Source organism: Mesoplodon densirostris, chromosome 17 (assembly GCF_025265405.1).
Source record: "Mesoplodon densirostris isolate mMesDen1 chromosome 17, mMesDen1 primary haplotype, whole genome shotgun sequence".
NCBI classification, from domain to species: domain Eukaryota; kingdom Metazoa; phylum Chordata; class Mammalia; order Artiodactyla; family Ziphiidae; genus Mesoplodon; species Mesoplodon densirostris.
Window position 1 is genome coordinate 25302669 of NC_082677.1, and position 24571 is coordinate 25327239.

At 35.3% G+C, this 24571-nt stretch overlaps 1 protein-coding gene across 5 annotated transcripts in view; it reads right to left on the minus strand.

The window, feature by feature from the left end:
- Nucleotides 1–24571, minus strand: part of NAA16 (N-alpha-acetyltransferase 16, NatA auxiliary subunit) — a 67276-nt gene that overhangs the window by 41925 nt on the left and 780 nt on the right. For 3 of the 5 annotated variants that reach the window (XR_009530270.1, XM_060079829.1, XM_060079832.1), the window contains exons 2-8: nucleotides 21225–21309; nucleotides 19546–19650; nucleotides 17940–18097; nucleotides 14973–15107; nucleotides 8709–8862; nucleotides 5901–6020; nucleotides 3073–3168 (exon numbers count right to left, since the gene is read on the minus strand). Coding sequence is in view for 4 of the 5 variants with exons in the window: in XM_060079829.1 (XP_059935812.1) it covers nucleotides 3073–3168; nucleotides 5901–6020; nucleotides 8709–8862; nucleotides 14973–15107; nucleotides 17940–18097; nucleotides 19546–19650; nucleotides 21225–21309 (853 nt within the window). In the remaining variant the exon portion in view is untranslated. Of the gene's footprint in view, nucleotides 1–3072; nucleotides 3169–5900; nucleotides 6021–8708; nucleotides 8863–14972; nucleotides 15108–17939; nucleotides 18098–19545; nucleotides 19651–21224; nucleotides 21310–24571 lie in introns of those variants that run through there. The other 2 variants (XM_060079831.1, XM_060079830.1) reach the window with 2 other exon arrangements.

The window sequence follows — 24571 nt, forward strand, 5'->3', positions numbered from 1 at the left end:
AAAAGGAACAAAATTGGGTCATTTGTAGAGACATGGATGGATCTAGAGACTGTTATACAGAGTGAAGTAAGTCAGAAAGAGAAAAACAAATATCGTATATTAATGCATATATGTGGAACTTAGAAAAATGGTACAGATGAACCGGTTTGTAGGACCGAAATAGAGACCCAGATGTAAAGAACAAACATATGGGCAACAAGGGGGGAAAGTGGGGAAGGGCTGGTGGTGGTGAGATGAACTGGGAGATTGGGATTGACATATATACACTAATATGTATAAAATGCATAACTGATAAGAACCTGCTGTATAAAAAAATAAAATTCTAAAATTAAAAAAAAATCATCATGTGTCTGTTTAGCACTGCAGCTTGTAAAACAAGTTATCTGACTACAGAGATGTTATGCTAATTCTTCACTAGATGTAGTACAGATTCACATAAAAACTGATATCCCAAAAACCACCGCTAAAATAATGAACATAAACAGCAAGATCAGACTGTATCTGATAACCTGGGAATTTACTCTAAATAATGGTGCATGTTTTCACTACAAAAAAGAAATGATAATCATGTGACCTACTGGAGGTGTTAGTTAACACTACAGTGATAATAATATTGGAATATATAAATGTATCAATCAATACATCATACACCTTAAACTTACACATTGTATGTCAACTATATCTCAATAAAAAATAAAAACAATCCAATGAAACAAAAATAAAATAGGAGCAAAATGTGATTAGCATTCTCGTTTAATACTCTGGATTATCTCCTTCCCTCTTTCTCCCTCCTTGGCCAGTGAAGACTAATAGATCACGATGAATTAAACTAGTTATTTTGAAAAGCACTGTTTTCACAGCACTTAATATTTCAGGCTGTTGGAGAATCTCCCCAGGACTTTGGCTGTTCACTAATCTGTAGGTAATAAACATTTTTATCTAAAAACCAGTAAGCCTTTTTCAAAACTTGCATTCTCAAGTTCCATCATGTTTCTTGAAAAAGATCTTATTGCCTAAGATACCTTTCTTATTACACATAAAAATATTTCTAAACATGCAAAAAAACTTCATGAAGTATTCAGCTGTTGCACAGGTACAATTAAGTAGTTGCATGCACAATTTTATATATGGTCCCCAGAGCTTTGTAAATACATGTATGTTAGAACCTCAAATGATGCTGACCTTGAAGCCCAAGCGGTCAAGACCCCTCAGCTGAGGCCTAGCTTGTAAAAAGATCCTTTTAGCATTTCAAAGACAATGTCCTACAGCGTCCAGAATGATTCCACTTTAACCCAAATCACACTTTACATTCAACAACTGGCTCCAGGTTATCTTTCAGTAAAAATATACTTCCTACCTTATACACAAAAGGCCACCTATGGTATGATTCCAATTATACAAAATGTCCAAAACCAGCAAGTCCACAGGTACAGAAAGTTAGGTTAGTGGTTGCCTGGTGCAGGGGTTGGGGGCTGGGAGTGACTGCTAATGGACATGAGTTTTCTTCTTGGAGTGACGAAAATTTCCTGAAACCAGGGAGTGATGATGGTTGTGCAACTCTCTGAGCACATTAAAACACTGAGTTGCACACTTTAAAAAGTGCATTTTATGGTATGTGAGTTATATTTCAACAGGCTGTTATTTTTTTTTTAAAAGGAGATACAGAAATGTGAGCTCGAGCATCTTCCAGAAAACACTTTTACTAGGGAAATGCTCCTCTCTGCACAGTACATCCCACCTTGGAAATTCACAACTCATATACTGAAAGTTCTAGGAAGTCCTGCAGAAACCTGATTGTTGGGTTTAACCAAAAGTTTCCCAAACTCATTTGACTGAAGAACATCTCAGTACACAGGCATCCTCCCCACCAAGCCTATTAACATCCACTGGGACGTAATGTTCCCTGGAAAACATTAGGAAATCTGCCTACTTCACAAAGCCGAAACAAAACAGGGAGGATCAGAATACTATTCATCATTTACATAAATGAAAGGCACTATTTATTTTTAAATAAATTTGTATCTACTGTCTAACCCAGTACACTTCTAAGAGGTATTTCATGTATTTTAAAAGTCAAATAAAAAGCTTTTAATTTCCATTAATCTTTTGATAAAAAGAAAATAACAATTATTTAAACAAATATTTCCATTGTAAATGAGAATTCATAGAAAATATACTCCCCCCCTTCGCCCCATGCCTAGAATAGAGATTTTTAAGTTATATTAGCATTCTAGGGTCTGACTTGTATCAAAAGACATGCCAGAAGTCCCAATAAATAATTCATAATATATAGCACTTACAACTAAAAATAAAAGATGACTTTAAGAAAAAGGCACAATTTTGCATAAAATCATCAACAAAGTCATTAACTGAAGAGCTAATATACTCTTTACCTCCTATAAGCTCAATAGCAAATGAGTTCAGCTACATGCTACAACTCAGATCAAGGTCATGAATATACTATTGTTCAATAGAAGCAAATCATAGAATACATACCACAGTGCTCCAATTTACATAAAGGACAAAAGCAGGCTTTTGTTTTTATTTCTAGAGATACAAAATACATGGAGCTCTACAAAAACAATAGCATGATAAAAGGCAAATTTCAAGAATGCAATCAACTCTGAGGAAAGAGGGCCTTGCACAGCATTGGTGATATTCTTTAACACTGTGGTGGGCACAAAGAGCTCACGACTTTTTCTCTGAATTTATGTCCTAAAAAGAAGATCCAGAATGTCAAAACTTCTACCACTTAAATCACAATACCTCACATATAATTTGTCATCAATTCTAAGGAATTTAATTTACCTTCTAAATATGCTGTTTACTTTTTAAAGTCACATAAGAAAAACAATTTTATATAAATAACTTCTGACACTTAAAACCAACATAAAGCTAACAATGTAAATACTCTTAACAACATATGCATAACAAATAAATAACTGATCACTCCCACCCCCAAGACTGGTGTAGGTGTAAACTCTATTCCAGAAACAAGCTTTTAAAATGTGAATGGTGTTGAGTAATTTCAACAAGTAATTATTAGTGTTACAAAAGATATCCTAATATTACCTGGGACAAGATTCAAAGGTATTCTTCTAGGTGAAATTGCTCTGGGGTGCTGCTTACTAATTTCTTCATAAATTTGAAGCCTCTCTTCTAAAGTGCCTATTATCAGTAAATATGCGTCAGATTCAAAGCATCAAAACTTTTATCTATGATAAAATGCTAATAAACTTTAAAAATTATGTTATAAATTAAAAATCACATTATCAATATTAAAGCTGCTCTCAATTTTTGTAAGAATGACATTAAAAACTCTGTGGCAATGAAATAATCATTAAATCACCATTTTAAACCCAAAGTCCAGAGAAAACCAAAATTTCACCACAACAGATTCTACATCCAACTCAAATCATATACACACAAGACAGACTGAAGATACACTGCACTTCTCTGATATTCCTGCATGCACAACCCACGAAAAAGAAAATGTTCCTTTATAACATACCTTACATAAATCCTCTAACCCAATATAACCCACATAAACCCAACAAAAGTCTATAACGCCTATTGATAGGCTTAAAGAAGCGATAGTTTTAGGGTCATGAATGCAATATTTTAAAAGATGAACTAAGTTTCTAAGGAAGTTTGACACTTAAAATCTTCAGTGAAACTCTATTACAAAGAACTCCATTAGTTCATATCCCTGTCCAAGTACCAAAAAAAAGAACCCCATCAGAACAGACTTTTAAAGTGGCAATTACTTCTCCCAAATATTATGATATAAAATATACTTCTAACAGAAAGTTATATCTTCCCTGTCAAGACCAACCTAATTTTATAGTACTAAATACAGGATCTATATGTAAACTACATTAACAATATGCAGAATCGGATCTGGGTCTAGTTTATTATTCTAAAATAATATCCAGCATAATTTACAAAGAGAGATTACATGTATTATTTTATATAAGCAATAAGATAACTTACAGCAGAATTTTTAAGAAAAGGCAAACCCATTTCTAAACTATAAGGTTCTAGGTGGATTTTAATTCAGACCACAGAAATATAATTATTATAAAAATAACCCTTGGTGCTAGCAATCAAGCCACCATAAATGTAGTGTTCAGTATCAAGATTATAAACACAGCACTTTAAAAAGTAAAGTCCGATTTTGTTTAGACTCCTTCCTTCCCCCAGTAATACATTTTGGAGCTCCAATGTGGTTGAATTTTAAAAACTGGGATATGTGAAAAATTATTTTCACATTCTGTTAATGATTTGGAGACTTCATGAAATATTAAGGACGCTTATACTAAAATTTACAAGAAGCCTATTGCATATTTTTAAAAAGCAGTTCTCATATTTATACCTAATCTTAGAGAATGAGACGAACTATGAGTATAAAAAACATTTTCCCACTAACCCAGATAAAGCTAGTCTTATAAATGTAGTCACATTAAGACAAAAGCCAAACCATTTCAATGACCTGTTTGAAGTCACAAGTTGGAGCTCCAGAACCTACCATGGGGGAGGAAAAGGTCCTAAGGAACCTAAAAACATAGTTTTATAATCAATATATTTTACAGTAAGCATGGATCCTGATATATGGAACATATTACTCATTTTACTAAAGCAGTTAAGTGATTAACATGCCAGTAACTGGTAGTTTAAAGAAAAATCAGTTATCTCACGTTTCCAACCTTCAGACACATGACTTTTGTCCTGTTTTTTTTTTAAAGACAGACTACTGATCTAATCAATATTTTAATTTTCATTATTTTCTTTAAAACAATTATTTAAGGAACTTCTAAAAATAATTTGTGATATAAAATTTTAAATACACACAGAAAACCTGGATTCATGTATACATGTGATTAAGATACAACAAATAAATTTTTCTCATAGCTCTTCCTACTATAAATGAATATGGGTAGCTACCTACTTACCATAATTTTTAAATTTAAAAATTCTGCTGTTTCAACACCCTCAAGTTTCATAATTATTTCAGCCATATACTTACTCACCCATGACTAAATGTGATTTTAGCAATATTAAAGATATTTAATTATGAGAAATTAGGGAAAATTTAGAATACTATTCTAGATTTCTGAAAAGGTTCAAGGTTATCAAATTTCAAAAGAAGATGTATACAATTTATTCTACACAAATTAGCCTAGTTTGAAAGTAAAAGAATAGTTTTCATGTTGATACTATATACAACGTACTCTCAGCAACATTTCTTTGGCCCAATTCTTATTCTTAGAGATTGACAGTAACAGTCCTCTAATTCTTTAAAAATACTAAATAATTATGACATTTCCCAGAAAGGGAATGCTCATTTTCTTCCCCACCACTCTAGTTAGTGTAAATTGGTAACATTTTAATGGATCAAGAAACCTAAAATAATCTGTAAGCATTTATCACTTAAATATAAATATCTGAATTCATTTTCACTCCCATGTTTAACTTGTAACTTCCTAAATGGAAACATGAATGCTAAAACTAAAAATATGCACCCTCAAATATTCTTACAACTTTATATTTTACTATACTTCAAACACTAGCTAAAGGCTTCCCTGGTGGCACAGTGGTTGAGAATCCGCCTGCCAATGAAGCGGAGACAGGTTCCATCTCTGGTCCGGGAAGATCTCACATGCCGCGGAGCAACTAAGCCCGTGCGTCACAACTACTGAGTCTGCACTCCAGAGCCCGCAAGCCACAACTACTGAAGCCCGCACCCCTAGAGTCCGTGCTCCGCAACAAGAGAAGCCCCTGCTCACCGCAACTAGAGAAAAAGCCCACGCGCAGCAACGAAGACCCAACGCAGTCAAAAATAAATAATTAAAAAAAAAACCCACTACCTAAGAGAAGGTAGGAGAAAAATCATTACATACTAAGTTGTAGAGCTTTTTCCAAGCCTTCATAGTAACACCAATTTTCTGCATTCCGATCAATCAAGTTTTTGAATACTTCGCTCGCTTCTTTTAATCGTCCCAATTTCAACAGCATTTCCCCTAAAATTAAGTTTAAATGTCACATTCATTTTGCTTAAACATTAAATACCTTTCTAATCCCAGAGATTTCACTAAGCATTATTAGTATAATAGACGTTTATGAAAGACAACTGCATGGTGCTTCCCTTTAGGGCTTGTTGCAGTTTAAATAACTAAACATAGATTAATTCACAGCTTGTCTTCAGAAATGAACCTTCATTTACACATTCTATTATACTAACATTCATTTTTGTCTCCCTCCCACACCATATATATGATATTAACTTGTTAGTAAAATATCTTTGCATTATGCACATTTTTGTACACCCTTTAAAGTAACTAAAGTTACCTTATATATGGATTGGTAAATAATTCTAATGAAATATCCCTGCCTTCCTACTGCAAGATTTTTAATGTACTTTTCCTAATCAATTCTTATGTTAAACAATTCTCCATTCAATTCTCTTACTGTCCTTTCCAGGTCACTAAAACTGGAGAAGTTTAACTCACAAAACAATGACACTAAATACCACTTCGCAGCAAGAAACTACACAAACCATGTTCACATGTGGGTCACCTCTAAGACTCAATTTCTTTTACTAAGCCGTACAAATTGAAAGTGGGTATGGGAAATGGGAATCTAAATTTCTCAGATAGGCATTTCCTTGGCGGTCCAGTGGTTAAGACTCCACACTTCCACTGCAGGGGGCACGGGTTCAATCCCTTGTGGGGGAACTAAGATCCTGCAAGCCACACGGCGCAGCCAAAATAAATAAATAACGAACTTTTCAGATAAAATGGAAAGCATACCTAATCAAGATAAAAGGGAAAATCTCAAAAAATATATCTCAACTTTCTATCCCTAAGCTTTCCCACTCCCTACAGAATCTGTTTCAAACAACCCTTTGAAATGTCTTCAGTCATACATACTATTTCAGCTTTCATCATCATCATATTACAGTGATTATTGTATATATCATTTTACTATTTATTTTACTATATTGTATATTACTTAAGCTCTACAGTAAGACTAACTAGGTGTAACTACCAGTTTTACCACTTTCTAGCTCTGTGACTTTGAATAACTTACAAAACTTCCAATTTCCATTTCCTTACCTGCAAAATATCAACTACATCAGTCTGTTTTTATGATAATCAACTGAAATAATGTACTTAAAATGGTCAGCACACTACTTGGTACAAAGTGAACACACATAAACATTTACTAGTTAAAACCATAAACAGTACATTAAACTTAAACTATACTTGAATTCAAAAAATAATAAAAGGAGAAAAAAAGAACTATGATCGTGCCCCATTCCTCCACAACACTAGAGGATAGCAGTTAAAAGGACTCATGAAAAGACATGAAAGAAACTTAAATGCATGTTGCTAAGTGAAAGAAGCCAATCTGAAAAGGCTACATACTGTATGCTTGCACCTCTAATACATTCTGTAAAAGGCACAACTATGGAGACAGTAAAAGGATTACTGGTTGCCAAGGGTTGGGGGCAAGGAGAAACAGGCTGAGCAGAGGATTTTTAGGGCAGTGAAACTACTCTGTATGATACTATAATGGCAGTATGTAAAATGTCATCATACATTTTTTAAAACCTAGAAGGTATACAACACCAAGAATGAACCCAAATGTAAACTACAGGCTTGGGGGGATGGGGGGTGCGGGTAGGAGGAACTGTGCACGTGCAGGGACAGAGGGTATAGAGGAAATCTTTGTACCTTCCACTCAGTTTTGCTGTGAACCTAGAACTGCTCTAAAAAATAAAGTCTATTTAAATTAAAAAAAAAAAAAAAGTAAAGGCTCTGAAGTCAGAAAGATATTTTTAGAAATTAACTCTACCTCCTGAAAGGCTGGGTAACTTGGGCAAGTCCTTAACCTCTCTTAGTTTCTTCAAATATAAAAAGGGACAATAAGTAATACCCATGTTAGAGGTGCTAAAAAATTAAGTGAAATTAAGCAGTTTAAGCAATTACCATACTGTGAAACACAGAAGAGTAAATAAACCTTAGCTAGTATTTTTAAGCTTTAGAAGTCCTGCAACTACATGAGATTTTAGTTTTAAACTAATTATTTATTTAGATGGACATTCTATTTAATACGGTGTTGCTCAGGAAATGGGTAATTGATGAGCAAAGCTATGTATAAAAAAGAAAATTTGTTTGACTTTGTTGAAAAACATTCTTAACAAACTATTTCTCAGAATCCTGTCTTCTTAATTAGCCCATAATGAAAATAAATGAATCTTGCTTTCATGAGGATCCCAAGTGTCATTTACTCTTCTCATTTTACTATATATGGAGATAAATACTGGGGGAGGGGGTTGAATATGAAGGCAGTATAACATACTGCTTAAGAAAATGGAATCTGGAGTCAAAATCCCTGCACTCAAATCCAGCACTACCCAGATTACTTAGCTGTGTGACTCTGGGCAAGTCACTTACCTCTCTCTGTTCCTCAGTTCCTGATCTCTAAAACGGATGTAACAACTACATCATAGGATTGTTATGAAGATTACATTAATTTTATTATTAAGCCATTACATTAATTAATAATGGCTTAATAATAAAGTGTTCAGAACATTGCCTGATATATAGTAAGTCTCATTTAAGTGTTCGGACATAATAAAGTATATAGGTTTTATTCTTTTCTTTAATTGAGGCCAATAAAAAAGAAAAAGCAGTTCAACTTACCTTTAATTTCTTCCACCAAAAGTTTATCACATATCTGTTTCTCATACATTTCTATATGTTTCAAAGATTCCTGAAATAGATCTGCCTCCCTCATCACTTGATTCTGGTACAGTAACAGTTCACTATATTCATAGTCTATTTTGTTGGGAGGAACCTGAAAAAAATAACCAAATTATCTTACTTATATAATAATATAAAGCAGTTACAGATCTTTAATTGCTTTCTCAGGACAGTCATTCACACAGACTTTAAAAAGCAACCCACAAGCAGTTACAAATAGAAGAGTGATTAACAGCAAAGAAGATTAATATATTCTTTAAAACAAATAAAGGAGTGGGGACTTCTGCCTACAGCAAAGTGAAGAGGTTAGCAAATCCTATTACCAAAGGAAAGTATAAAAATGATTAAAATCCTAAAGAATCTTCCAAAAAAAACTACTAGAACCCATAAAGGAGTTTAGCAAGGTGACAGAATACAAGGTCAATATATGAAAATCAATTATACTTCTATATACTAGGAACGAATAACCCGAAAATGGAAGTAAAATAATTTTCACAGTAGCATCAAAACGAACAAAACATTCAGGAATAAATTTAAGAAACAAGACCCATACACCAAAGAATACTCAATCTTTTTTGACTCTATATTTATTCTCCCCAAATTGATCTAAAAATTCAACGCAATCCCTATCAAATTCTCAGCAAGCTTTTAGAAACTGATAAGCTGATGTAAAATTCAAATGGAAATAAAAGGAACCCTGTATGGACAAAAGAATATTAAAAAGAAAAAGTAGGAAGATACGTACTTCAAATTTCAAACATCCTTAAAAATTACAGTAATCAAGACAGTGTGGTTGGTATTGGCATAAGGATACACATATAGATCAATGAAACAGAATACAAGGTTCAGAAATTAGCCCTCATAATCTGGTCAACCGATTTTCAACAGATATGCCAAGACAATTCAACAGGGACACGTTAGTCTTTACAACAAATGATGGTGGGACAATTTAATATCCATATGCAAAAACCTTAGACACATACCATTTACAAAAATTAACTCAAAATAGATCACAGACCTAAATGTGAGCACTAAAACAGTAAAAGAAACCTTAGAAGAATAGGAGAAAATCTTTGTGACCCTTTGCATAAAAGAAAAAACAGGCAAATTGGACTTCAACAAAATTATAAACTTTCCTCTTCAAAAGACATCATTAATAACATAAAAATACAAGTTACAGACTAGGAGAAAATATTTGCAAATGATCTATCTGATAAGGAGCTTGTATTGAGAATATTCAAGAAACTCTTACAACTCAGCTGTAAGACAAATAACCCAACTAAAAAATGGGCAAAAGAGTTGAATAGACATCTCATCAAAGAAGAAATATAAATGGCTAATAAGAACATGATAAAATGCTCAATAGCATTAGTTGTTAGAAAAATGCAGAGACACAACTAAAACAGATACTACTACATATCCACTAAGATGGCTATCATCAAAAAATTGGACAGTAACAGGTGTGGGGATGGGTAGAAACTGGAATTCTCACACATTGCTAGTAGGAACGTAAAATGGTTCAGCCACGTAGGAAAACAACTGGGCAGTTTATTAAAAAGTTAAATATATACTTACCATATAACCAAGTAATTTCATTCCTAGGTATCTACCCAAAAGAAATAAAAACATATGTCCACACAAAAACTTATGCACAAATGTTCATAGCAGCATTATTCATAACAACTAAAACTAAAAACAATATATATGTCCATCAATTAATGAATGGATAAACAAAGTGTTATCCATAGACTACAGTGTATCCATATAATGAAACAGTATTCAGCATTAAAAAGGAATGAACCACTAATACATGCTCTAACACAGGTGAATCTCAAAAGCATTATGAATAAAAGAATTTAGAGAGAAAACACTGCATTTGATTGCCTTTATTCGAAGTTTCCAAAAAGGGCAAATCTATAGAGACAAAAAGCAGATCAGTGGTTGGCTGGGGATGAGTGGAAACTGACAAATGGGCACAGAAGAACTTTTTGGGGGTGACGAAACATTCTAAAACTGGACTGTGGTAATGACTACATGACTATAAATTTACAAAAAAAAATCTTTGAGATGTACAACTAAAATGGGTAAATTTTATGGCATGTATTATACCTCAAAAAAGCCTCTTATACCTCCTATAATAATTATACTTATTATTACAAAAAATAAGGGCCTCCCTGGTGGCGCAAGTGGTTGAGAGTCCGCCTGCCGATGCAGGGGATACGGGTTCGTGCCCCGGTCTGGGAGGATCCCATATGCCGCGGAGCGGCTGGGCCCGTGAGCCATGGCCGCTGAGCCTGCGCGTCCGGAGCCTGCGCGTCCGGAGCCTGTGCTCCGCAACGGGGGAGGCCACAACAGTGAGAGGTCCGCATACCGCAAAAAAAAAAAAAAAAAAAAAAAAAGAAAATTCCACACACCTAATTTTAACCATCAAATTGCAATAACATTGTATTTAAAATGAAAGAGTGTTTATCAAACCCCAGTGAATATGGTACAGTACACCTTCATATAGTAAGGACTTGATTCCTGGATAAAGACAAAGAACTAGTCTCAATAGAGAATTCTCTAGTTCACAGTAAAAAGCTAAGAATCTAAGTAAACATGATGAACTTACCACACTCCCTTATGAGAATAAAAATAATAGAGGATTTAAAAATATATTAACCTATGAAAATAGAACATACGAGATTTCAACAAACTTCTGGGAAATGGAAAGCAAATGAAGAATAAGGGATGAAGTAAAACAGAAGCTAAAGCCTAGAGTAGCTATACAGAGGAAATCTTTAGGGAGGGTGGCTATCTGCCCTGGAAAACACCAAACAGGGTCAGGATTCTGAAATGACAAGTAAACAGAGAGTGCCGGAATGAGAAATGGGGCTCAAGATTAAGGGATTAACTGAAAGGCTGACCCTGACCCCATTTCCATCAACTCAGCAGCCAAATCCGTGTTTAAAATATTACCCTGTAACCAGGCATCCATCCCACTCAAAGAGTCAAGAGCTCTTCTTCAAAGAAAGCAGATAGCCCCAGAGAACTGGATGCTAAGGCGGGGGTGGGGTGGTGTAGATATTCACTGCAGCATTATTCACAGTAGTCAAGATATGGAAACAACCTAAGTGTCCATCAACAAATGAATGGATAAAGATGTGATATATATATATACAACAGAATAATATTCAGCCATGAGAAACAAGGAACTCCTGCCATTTGCTGGCTTAAGACACAAAAGTGTAAGTATATTCTCTAATGTTATAAAGGTAACACTTAAAGAACCAGAAATATTCACATAACTATTATCAGGAGAATGGGGAAGAGATGGTGAGGTGACATAAAAGAACTATATACTACCCTATTGTAGCAAAAACCATAGAGAATGCCTAAAATACATATAAAAAAGTTGAACGTGCATTATTTAGACATATGGCGGGCTGTGTTCTTCCATGTCTTCTCTGAACTAGACTCTGGATAGCAAGGCAGGGACAGAAAGGTAGAATAGGGGACTGTTATCATGTGTACTCTGTAACGAGAATTACTGGATGAATGAAAAGAGAAAAAAAGTCTACCACTCTAGCAGGTAAAATTAGTTTGGCTATCATTCCAAAAAACAATACCTTGCTTTTAGGGTAATGTGTCAAAAGAAAAAGTTTTCATCAAGAAAATACAAAGAGGATGATGTCAGGAAAACCGGCAGAGTAAAGAAAGAACTCCAAAACTTCACCTCTCTAAAAGAGCGAGGAAAGAACTGGCAAAAACTGTCAGAATTGGGCTTCCCTGGCGGCGCAGTGGTTGAGAGTCCACCTGCCGATGCAGGGGACGCGGGTTCGTGCCCCGGTCCGGGAGGATCCCACGTGCCGCGGAGCGGCTGGGCCCATGAGCCATGGCCGATGGGCCTGCGCGTCCGGAGCCTGTGCTCCGCGACAGGAGAGACCACAGCAGTGAGGGGCCCGCGTACAGCAAAAAAAAAAAAAAAAAAAAAAAAAAAAAAAACCAAAAAAACCGTCAGAATCACCTTTTTCAGAACTCTGGAAATTAACCAGAGGCTTACAGCACAGCTGGGGAGCATTTATTGAAGAAAACAGCTAGATCTTGGTAAGACCAGTGAGTTTTGTGTCATTTTAACTTGCCCTAATCCTGTCCAGTGCTCTCCAGCTACACAGTAGCCTTGAAAAATAAGCTTGTATTCCCAGAGCAGCTTGACAGCCACCAGTGAAAACAATGAAGCTGGAGCTCTTTCAAAGCCTCATTCCCAAAGAACTGTAATTAACTGACCTATCTGTTGGTTCACTGCAAGCCTCCAAGTACAAACCTAACTCAGAGCTTGCCCAGAGCAAAAAAGCCTTGAGGGGAAGGGAAGGGCCAAAAGTGCTTTTTAAAAGTGATTACAGGCATGTGTTTTACCTTTATAGTGCCTGAAAGATGGCTAACAGTCAGGACAAACAACAGACTAAACAAAAACCTTAAAGTAAAAGCTGGGAAATGTGATGTCCACAGGGGCTTTGAAAAGTCACACACATGTACAGAGTTACACACATATTCAAGAAAGACCTGAGAAAGCCCTAAACTCTCACCTGTCGCTGACCTTGAGACTCTGACCTTTCACCTTAAGAGGTGAAAGCTAAGGTAGAGTTGTAAATTGCCTGGCTGAGTGCTAAAGCATACATACACCAACACACCCACAGAGAAATTTAACAAAACTACAAGTTGGTTCTTTGACAAGATCTACAAAATTGACAAACCTTTAGCTGGAATGACCAAGAAAGAAAGAGAGAAGACTACTAAAATTGAGAATAAAAGGACGGACATTACCACAAACCCTACAAAAATAAAAAGGATTATAAGGGACTATTATGAAAAGTTGTATGCCAACAAATTAGATTACCTAGATGAAATGGACCAATATTTACATAAGAACTAACACCATCTATCACAAACTCTTTCAAAAGAGGGAACACTTCCCAACTCATGCCATGAAGCCAGACACAGACATCAAAAGAAAAGTACAGATAATATCTCTTATTCCAATATCCCTCACTAATAATCAAAGGAACACAAATTAAAAGAATAATGAGGGAATTCCCTGGTGGTCCAGTGGTTAGGACTTGGAACTTTCACTGCTGAGGGCCCAGGTTCAATTGCTGGTCAGGGAACTAGGATCCTGTGAGCCGTGCAGCGCAGCCAAAAAACAATAAATAAATAAAAGCTAAAAAAAAAATAAATAATGAGGTAAACTTCTTCACATCCAGAAGAATGGAAAAAATAATAAAGCTGACATCAAGTGTCAGTAAGGATATAGGCAAACAATAAGCATAAAACCTTGCTAGCGGGCATGTAAATTAGTACAGGTGCTTCAAATTAGTAAAACTAAACACACAGAGCCACAACTCTGCAATTCCAGTTTTAGGTATAAACTGAAAAGGAACTCACAAATGTGGCTTATGAAACAGCAGACAAGAATATTCACTGCAGCACTAATTTTTAATACAGACAAAGTAGAGTAGATTAACTTTAGCTTATTTATATAACAGAACACCAAACAGCAGTTTAAAATGAATAATCAACATGTATGAACACAGATATATCTCAAGAAATGTTGAATTTTAAAAACTACATGTCATTCATGTAAAATTTTAAATATACAAAATAATAGTTTGTAACTTTCATGGACTTAAACATAATGTAAACATGACTAGAAATGATCTATACCAATTTCAGAATAGTGGCTACCTCTAGGGAGGGATGTGGGAGGACTTCAGCTGTTTCTGTAACATTTCTTTAAAAAATAATTAAATCTGGAGCAATTATGGCAAAATGTTAACATCTTTTTAATTTCTCTTGTGATACACAGTATACTTTTTGTATTTTTCTATTTTATATACATATTAAAATGTATGTATTAATGTATTTATATAAAATATAAAGCAATGTATATTAGAGAAACAATTCCCACAGTCACAAAACTATTTTCATTTTCATGTATTCTTTTCTTTATTCATTTGAATATTGCTGAAATTATAGTATGCAAAAATCTTTATATTATTTATTTTGTATTAAGAATTCTTTGTTTTAACTTCTTCCAATTATTTCAAAAAATTTTCAAGTTCTTCCATAGGTCTGAAAGACTAATCCATGCTTGGGGGTGGAGGCAATATAGAAGTTAACTATTTTAGTTTGTGAAGGTAGAAGAAAATGTTAAAATGCAGTTCTTACTTGCTGAGTTTGTCTAAATTCTTCCAATAGTTTTAGTGCCATATCATAATCTTTCAGTAAGTGGTATGCAATAGCATATCCAATCCAGGATGCACGTTGTGTTGGGCGCAACTGAAGAAGCTGATATCGCGTCTCCTTTAAAAAAAAAATTTTTCTTTATAATATTTTTCACTTTCTTAAGTTTCTCTAAAATATAATTCATCGCAGAGTTTTAAGAAAAAATACCTTTAATTCCTTTCTAATGAATTCAATGAACAAACATCTCTGAATTCCAGAATAAAACAGAAATACTTTTTATGTTCCTGATCTAAACTTAAGTTCTAGAATACCCTGTAATGTAATGTCCTTGGGGTCAATGCTTTTAGGTTGCCTTATAAAATTAACTTTATATAATGAGAATTTCTTCTGGTAACTAAACATCTCAGAAGAGAGACTAAGATAGCTTTTTATGAAACTAGAGTTTACTGTTTATAATATTGTTATATGAAATCACAACATATTTTACATTATTATAATAGGCCCCAGAGATAGGATGGACACAGCCAGGGAAAACACTCAAACATCTGACTGGACTTTTCTAGCAGAAACACCACTGCTGCTACTCTAAGACAGTTCAATATCTACAACATTAGGGAGAAAACACCAGAAATTCCACCATGGCTGCTCCAGAAGAATCAAGATACCTTCAGACCAGCAGAAAATCTAACCTCCCTACACAGCTCCCACTTCTTCATAGCTCATATCTGCCTCCAACTTTTAGGCAAGTGCAACTTTGCTTGGCCGAACAGGGTCTCATGAAGAACACTAGCTGCAATGAGTTTTGAAAATGTAATGTTTAGCTTCTGTGACTCTGTTGTTGGAATGGGTGCCGTCCATCCACGCTACATGCCACAAGGAGAACCATGATCAGATCTTTTTAAAAAAAGGTATCTTCAACAAAACCACTTAGACAATATCACTCCTCTACATTCATGGGTAAATGTCTGCTCCTTTTAGGCATATGGCATTAAGCTCTACCACTGTATCACCCTTACTTTCACTGTTGCTTCTCTGTCGCTCCCCCACTTCATTAAAGTCTGACTCAGTTTTCATCTCTCTACCAAATTCTGCCATTATTCTGGGCAAATGCAACACTGTGGATCACGTATCCAATAACCTATCTTCTTAGATCCACGATTTCCTCATCTACAATGATCTCCACCCCACTTCAGGGACCCACTGCCACCACCACACCCTAGACCTTACTGCCACCCAGAAATCATAAATTCAGACACTCACTCTCGCTACAGCTCCTATGCTGCCAACACTGTCACTCAGTGACCTTCCTGCCCTTCTTCTTGGACACCACCAGTACCTCTAGTTCCTTGAGTCCTTCACTTCTAACCACCAGCTCCTTTATCTTCATTTATTTCACTACCCCTCCTAGCAAGCAGTCTCTCGCCATTACTAATTTCTTTATTTCTAAAGATAACTGATTTTAACTCTCACCAAACTTAGGTTGCTAAGTCCTAGTGAAGAAAAATCACACAATCGTAATGAATGGTACCATTATTAAGCTCAGCAGAACCCTTGAAACTTCTGCAAAAATCTGTGCAAAGACTTACATGGCAGTAGAAGGACAACAGTAAAAAAGTAAACGAAAAAAGACTTATCTAAGCAGAACTATTAAGAGTTGGTAGCCTCCTTCACATGAGAAAGTGAGATAATTCCATTTTGGACATACTGAATTTCGGAAACTGAGTGGAGTAAGCACATGGAGATGCCCAGCAGAGTTGAAGATAACAGTGTGAAAAGGCCTGGGACTACATTTATGGCAATCCTCATAATATTTTGTATTTTCTAACCCATAATGAAGAAAGCTAATTAATCTCCACATTTAGATTTTAATAAATGCTCTTTTATAAAAGCTCTGTTTACCAAATCTGTAAATATCAAGCCCACAACGAATATAGTACAGCATTAGCACATAGGCGATATTCTAGCTTTTCAAAAAGCATTAAATAAGGGACTTCCCTGTTAAGAATCCACCTGCCAATGCAGAGGACATGGGTTCAAGCCCTGGTCCGGGAAGATCCCACATGCCACGGATCAACTAAGCCCACAAGCCACCCACAACTACTGAGCCGGTGCGCCACAACTACTGAAGCTCGCGTGCTCTAGGGACCGCATGCCACAACTACTGAGCCCGCGTGTTACAACTACTGAAGCCCACATGCCTAGAGCCCATGCTCCCCAACAAGAGAAGCCACCACAATGAGAAGCCCATGCACCGCAACAAAGAGTAGCCCCCGCTTGCCACAACTAGAGAAAGCCCACACACAGCAACGAAGACCCAACGCAGCCAAAAATTTTTTTTTAATTAAACAAAATAAGTAAAAAACCATAAAATGAATAAACTAGTTATCCTTTTTTGATGATCAAGTATGCACTTCCAGGGACTTCCCTGGTGGCACAGTGGTTAAGAATCCGCCTGCCAATTCAGGGGACACAGGTTCAATCCTTGGTCCAGGAAGATCCCACATGCCGCAGAGCAACCAAGCCAGCGCGCTACAACTACTGAGCCTGCGCTCTACAGCTCGCGAGCCACAACTACCGAGCCCACGCACCACGACTACTGAAGCCCACGTGCTTAGAACCCATGTTCCACAACAAGAGAAGCCACCGCAATGAGAAGCCTGCACACCTCCAATGAAGAAAAGCCCCTGCTCGCCGCAACTAGAGAAAGCCCGCACACAGCAATGAAGACCCAATGCAGCCAAGAATAAATTAATTAATTTTTTAAAAAAGTATGCAGTTCTACTACTATTATTGGAGGGAAGATCCAAAGTGACTTTTCCCTTCTACTACAGACTGTAATGAACAATCAAGTCTACGTGATCTCGTCGTAAGTTCAACTCATTCTGAATTCACATGCTTTTAAATTATATCTATTGTAAAAACATGTACATTTAAGACTAAAGTACTTACTCGATAACCTTCAAGGTCTCTCATTTGGATCTGTAACAGAGAGAGATCCCTCAAAATTTGCAGATTATCTTTATCTAATTTGAGGGCATTTCGGTAACACTTAATAGCTTCATCATACTTCTTATCAGAACGCTGCAAGAGTCCATATACATGCCAACCTATTAAGTTAAGGAAACAGACATTCACAGATACTAGAATATACTATGCTACATGTCTAATAGAAAGCTTACCTTAACAAAATGGTATTTTGTTTGGGATTTACTTCAGAATGATCTGGCATCAGAGGGAGGGGGATAGTAAGCAGGTGATAAAATATGAAACCAGATCAGCCTTGATTGAAAACCGTTAAATTATTGAAGCTAGGCGATAGGCAGATAGGGGTGCATTATTCTATTCTACTTTTGTACATGTCTGAAATTTTCCATAATATATTTTTAAGTAACCTTAGAAAATTATTGGTAAAAATTCTTCACATTGCCTGCCTCCATCCCCTCACTTTCCTATGTCAGCACCTCAACACTCACTTATTCTCAAACACTATGCATAGAAACAGAATATGTATTATACAAAAATTGCAATTATCTTTTAAAACAAGTATATATTCAATCAATTATAAAACAACATGTAACCATCAATTAATTCACTAGTGATATTAAAGACCACAAAAATTAAGTTTTTATTTAATGTAGTCAAGTCTTAGGATATCTTGGAACCAAAAAGCTATCATACTTACATGCCCTCTCTCTTCGCTCTGGGGTAAGCACTGGGATAAAGAAATAAGTATTTAGTATTTTGAGAGAACCCTAAGCTAAATATGTAAAAACACCACTAAAACTACTGATGTTCAATATTGGCCAATAGCTAGATGATTTAACTGTTAAAAATTAAGATACAAGGGTAATATGTGAAAAGGTTGTAAGTATATAAATAGGTAAAACAGAGATTAAAACAATTTCAATGATCCATCCCTAAAGAATATTTTTGTTTTTTTAACAAACTGGGATACTAGTCAATGAAAAATATGATTTTAAGTACCCAGTGAAGTAACAGCTAAGTCCCTGTGCAACAGAAACCAAGCTGAAAATCAACATAATATTTAATACTAAACAAAATCTATTTTACATCAAGTTGCTCCTGAATTTTTCTCCTAAAATTTCTAAAGGAAAGTTTAAGGAACTTTTAAGGAACACAAGTTTTACTATACAGGTAAGTATTATACAGGTAAGTCATTATTTGGAATGAGGAAAGTATCACTCAGTTTATGGATATAAAGGGGAAAAAATGGGTTTTAAATCACATATAATTATTAGTTACTATTCTCTCACACTAAGCACAACTGCAGTAAATATACAGTGCATAGTAATTCTCTTAAAAATACTCCAATAAACAAAAAAAAATAAGAAGTAGGGAACAGATGAAACTAATATTAAAAATGCTGACAATTATTGAAACTTGATAATGGGTACATAAAGTTCATTATATTCACTCTTCCATATAGTTTAAAATTTTTTCATAGTGAAGTTTTTTTTAAATTTGAGTTAGAAAAAACTCATAAATGGAAAATACATAAATGAAATTAAACTATTCAACTACTGCAAAAGGATACAGACATGACTCTTGACATCATTACGAAGTCCTTTACGAACAAATGCATACGCCTCTTCTTTTTTTCCTAAACAGTTCAATGTTAATCCTTTCATAGCCAAAGTCTCTGAAAAATATTTTTAACCTCTATTTACACATGAAAAATTCGAATTATTCTCTTAGCACTACTTTAATATCTGAGCTCTACCAATACTTACATTGTTCATCCTTTTAATCCTACAGTTAGAAGAATTTCTCTCCAGATAAAAAAAGTAAAAGTATATTTATGTATCTGCTTAAAGCTTAGCCCAAGTCCTTTTCTGAAATTCCTCAGGCTGGGACTGAGTTGGTAAAACGCTTTCTGTCTTTCTGAAGACTCTATAAAGGAGGTTAAGATTATTCTGCTGAAAAAAGGTAACACAGCAGGGTCCTGAGTCCTGTTGACTACATCTACTGCAACAGACCTCAGCTTTCACATGAGATCAAGCCTACTAAGAATCAAATCATCTGATTCATACCCCACAAAATCATTCAATCTACCTTAAAGAGATGTACAGAATTTAAAAATCACCTTACTCATTATTGGAACAGACTTCACTTTTGGCTGCAAGTTTATTCCAATGAATGCCACTTAGGCCAATTAACATCAGTTTGCATTTGAAGAGCACGAGTGGCAACCCAAGAATATGTTGAAGGTAGTTAATCAAAGATTGTTTAGAATGAAATAATTCTCTGAATAATCCACTAGAAGGGAATTAGACTAGAATAATGGTTTTCAAACTGATCTCTATGGACTATGGTTTTCAGAACGGGTGATCCAGCAGTCCAGGCCCCTATGACCAAACATCTTATTTTATCTGTTTTTACATAATGAATTTCCCCACGAGCTCCCCTTTGGATAAGGGTTCCACTGCTAAACAGCTTGAAAACAAGCTTTAATTTCTAAAGTTCTATGAAATTACTTCTTTCCATTTCCTTCAAAGAATGTTTTAAGTGTTACTAGAAAGCTGAGTAGGGTCAGCCTATTTTCCCAAAAAGATGGTCTCAATAATTACTCAAGTCTAATATTCAGAAACCCCAATCAGCTTTGCTCTGCTACAGGACCATAATTTACACGTCTAACCTGATCCATCCTTTTACCAAACACTGGTCACCAGTGAAAAAGGATGAGACAAGCAAATACAGACTTACTAACATCAGTGCTAGAAAAACAACCCAAGATAATACAATGGTAAATCAGTAGTATCTTATTTACATATGAAGGTTAGCAGATAGATAAAAAAATATATCTACCAAAAAATAAAATGCATTTGATTGTATCTTCATACTACTTTGGTATTGAAAATATTGTTCTAATTTTACACATGAGAAATCAAGGGATAAACTTAAATTCTATTCAAAGTAACAAATGAAATCAGGTCTATAAAAATACAGGTATATATGCCAATTACTCACCAATATATCAACCAATCTTTTCTCATCTAAAAGTAAAGACTGTATATACACCTAAGCATAATAGAAGTAATCTAGAATAAGAATGATATGAGGCATATCTGTAAACGTTAAACATTTATGCACTCTAATAGAGAACTACAAGGCCATGGAATCTGGGAAGTATTCTTCTTTCACAGTTGGGAATCCTATCCATCTGGTTTTAGAATTAGATTTCCCCCAAGTAATCTCTCATAGGTGAGATAATACCTCCATGTTCAGCAAATTTGGGGTTTGAAAGAATCATCTTGCAAAACTTGAGGCCATTTTTGTACTGCTTCTGTTCATAACATTTCTGTAAAGAAATATGAACAAAAATTATTATATAAAATGAATATACATGTAGCAACTTTTCATTCCATTATATAAATTCTAAATTCAAGATCCAAAATTAGGTCTAAAACATATGTGATGGAAAGGTTTTGTATCAATTCGTATCAGTTATAACACGAAGTTTACCTCTGTTACCTACTCCTTGCCAAACTATTCTGGTATCTGCGTATTTTCACTTTTATAGAAGATAAAGAAAAAAACACCTTAATTGTCAACCAACACACTGCTGCAGCTTTCTTTTATTCAAAATCCAAAAGCAAAAACATATGTGATAACACAGAAAACTACTAGAAACTGCATGAAAAGTCTTTGCTACTTCAAGAATGGAACCAAGGCATACACACACAAAAATACTGCTATTTACTGAGCAACTACCATGTGTCTGTACAAAACTTGCTATAACTCACAACAACTCCTTAAGGTAGGTGTCATGACCTCCACCTTACAGATGTAGAAACTGAAACTTAAAAGTCCATTAAATTAACTTATAAGTGGCTCAGCTTAGTTGCAAACTCTCCTCTGACTCCAAGACTATGGGTATGGTCTTTCCATCACTTGTAGTCTAATACAAGTGTAAGCAAATCTCTTACACTTATATTAGACGATTTATTTAAGAATAAACCCTCTTTATTCCTCAGTGCCACCAGCCAGGCTAAGTAATCACTCCTGCCCTCCACAGCCATTAACCGCCAGAACACCACATCTTTAACTCAATCTCTCACTAACGTGGTTACGGGTTTTCTTTTTAGTACTCAACGTGCCAAGCTCATCCCCACCTCAGGGCCTCTGCACTTGTATTCCTTCCACCGCCTGAAATGTTGTTCCTCCCCACATCTTCCCATGGCTGATTCCTTACGATCAAGTTTTACTTATCATCTACCTGACAACTCTATCTAATACTACCAGCCTCTTACAGCACCCCGCAAAACACTCTATCGTATTACTCTATTTTCTACACAGCGCTATCATTTCCTGACATTCTTACTCATTTTTGTACTTATTTTGTGTCTATCTTCCCCACCATACTGTAAGCTCCTGAGAACAGGGACCTTGCCTATTTTAAACACTGCTGCATCCTCAGGTTCTAGACAAATAAGAATTGCTCAATACATAGTCAATATATACATTCAAGTTCAAAGCAAAACAGTACCAGCAAAGGAGGAGGAAGAGATGAATTCTTGCCAACAGGGGTGGGATATGGAGAGGAGAATTAGGAAAGTATTCATAGAAAAAAATCTTTAAATTAAGGCTTCTTGATTGCCTATGGGGAAGAGAACTTAGTGGTTGGGAAAGAGGATAGGAAAACGTGAATTTTGAACCATGCGAATATATTATGTATTCCAAAAATATTAAAACAAAAAAACAAGCAGAAGGAGCTACTGGGGAAGAGGAAAAGGAGAAATATTATATTTTTTTCTGCCTTACCAAGTGATCTGGAAGTAATAATATCATACTACCAATAACAGTCATAGTAATAGTTAACACTTATTGGGAGCACTTACTATGTGTCAGGCACTGTTCTCATTTATTCCTTACTTAAATACCAGGAAAGCCTATGAGATACACGTTATCTACATTTTAGATGGAGAGACTGAGAAACAGTTACTGAGTTTACACAGCTAGTAAGTGTCGGAGCCACAATTCAAGCCCAGGTAGTCATCTCCAGTATCCGAGTACTCAGGTTAAAGAAAAGTCTTAAGTTCAGTAAGGAATATCTACTTAGTAGAAAAGATAGACTCTAGTTTCAACTTTGCTACTAACCAGACTGAGAACTTTAGACACTTAGTCATTTACCATCCCTGGGTTTGATTGTCTCATTTGTAAAAGAGGGCCTGCAATAGCTCCAAAATTCAACAAAACATAATGCTAACAGCCAGTCTGGGGGATAAGATAGGCAGGTACAAGCCATGCAGAACATGTGATAAGCAACCTGGTGAATTTGTATGGGTGTCTTTCAGTAAAATGATAATTTTTAAAAAAACTACTGTTGGTGGCAAAGCATTTTGGTCCACCAACCAAACTTTAAAGAATTTTATTATAGACTTCTGTTTGCTATGGAATTTGTCATAGTAAAACTTTATCCATACTTATTGCAATTTGAGACAATCAAATCATTCACTTTTGCAGTATCCTCCTAAATTCATGTAACGTTATAATAAACATTACATACCCAGATAAAAAATGTTTAGCATTTCCCAATTTATTTGGGGATAAAATTAACTGTGCAGTGGTCTTTACATTTTTTTATAACTAGAGTAATAATAAATCATACAATTGTTTTTCATTATGCTACTGATAACATGATTTGAACTAGAAAATTTCCATATATAGAGAAAATAAGTGTCTGTCATCTTTTAGGTATAATACCAAATGTCCTGAAATCCAACAATTTATAGATAATTTTTAATTAACATGTTTCAGTTTCCTTAGACCAAAAAAATAACAACAAAACACCCCACCCAAAAGGGGCAAAAAAGTTCACTTCTCCAATTCCACACTGCGAAAAATACAAGGGTATGAGAAAAATGAAAGTAAAATAAAGAAAAAATATATGCAAAGTCGAATGAAGCAATCTGCCAAAATGCTTTAATTAGATTTATGTTTTTACACTCGTTTCTCATCATTTGCGCAACACTAAGCACCATATAAAATTAAGACAAAGTTTTCATCCCATTTACTATGTAGCTTTTGAAGACTAAGTGTGACGTTTCTACTTGGCTTGAAACAGAACGGCCACTATGATTATTTTTTTATCTGCAGTTGCTTATACTTCATTTTATATATAATAAAGGTAAGCAACAGCTAATGGTCATATAACCAACACAAGCTCTGATTAATAAATTCACCCTTAAAATCTAAACGCTGGTTTTCAGATGAAAGACAATCAGTCTCCAGTGTCTATTGAGAAAAGCAAAGGCATGTTGCCCCTCCTCCCTGGAAAACCATTAAGGTACCAGGACGGTGACACATAACCCACAGAAAACTCCCCTCTCCACCCGGCAGCCGTCATCATTACGGGGCCATTATTCAGGTTTCTGATCGGAATCAAAGTAAATGCACCCCTCAAGTGCAATACCAGCCAGTCCGCGCGGCTTTAACCACTTACAGGGCCTGTACGAGTTAAAAACAATCAGAGCTGTGTTCGGCTTTAGAACTTAGAAATGCAGTTCGAGTCACGTACTTCCCAAAGAGGAAATAGGCAAACTCTCTACCAAAGGGAGGAT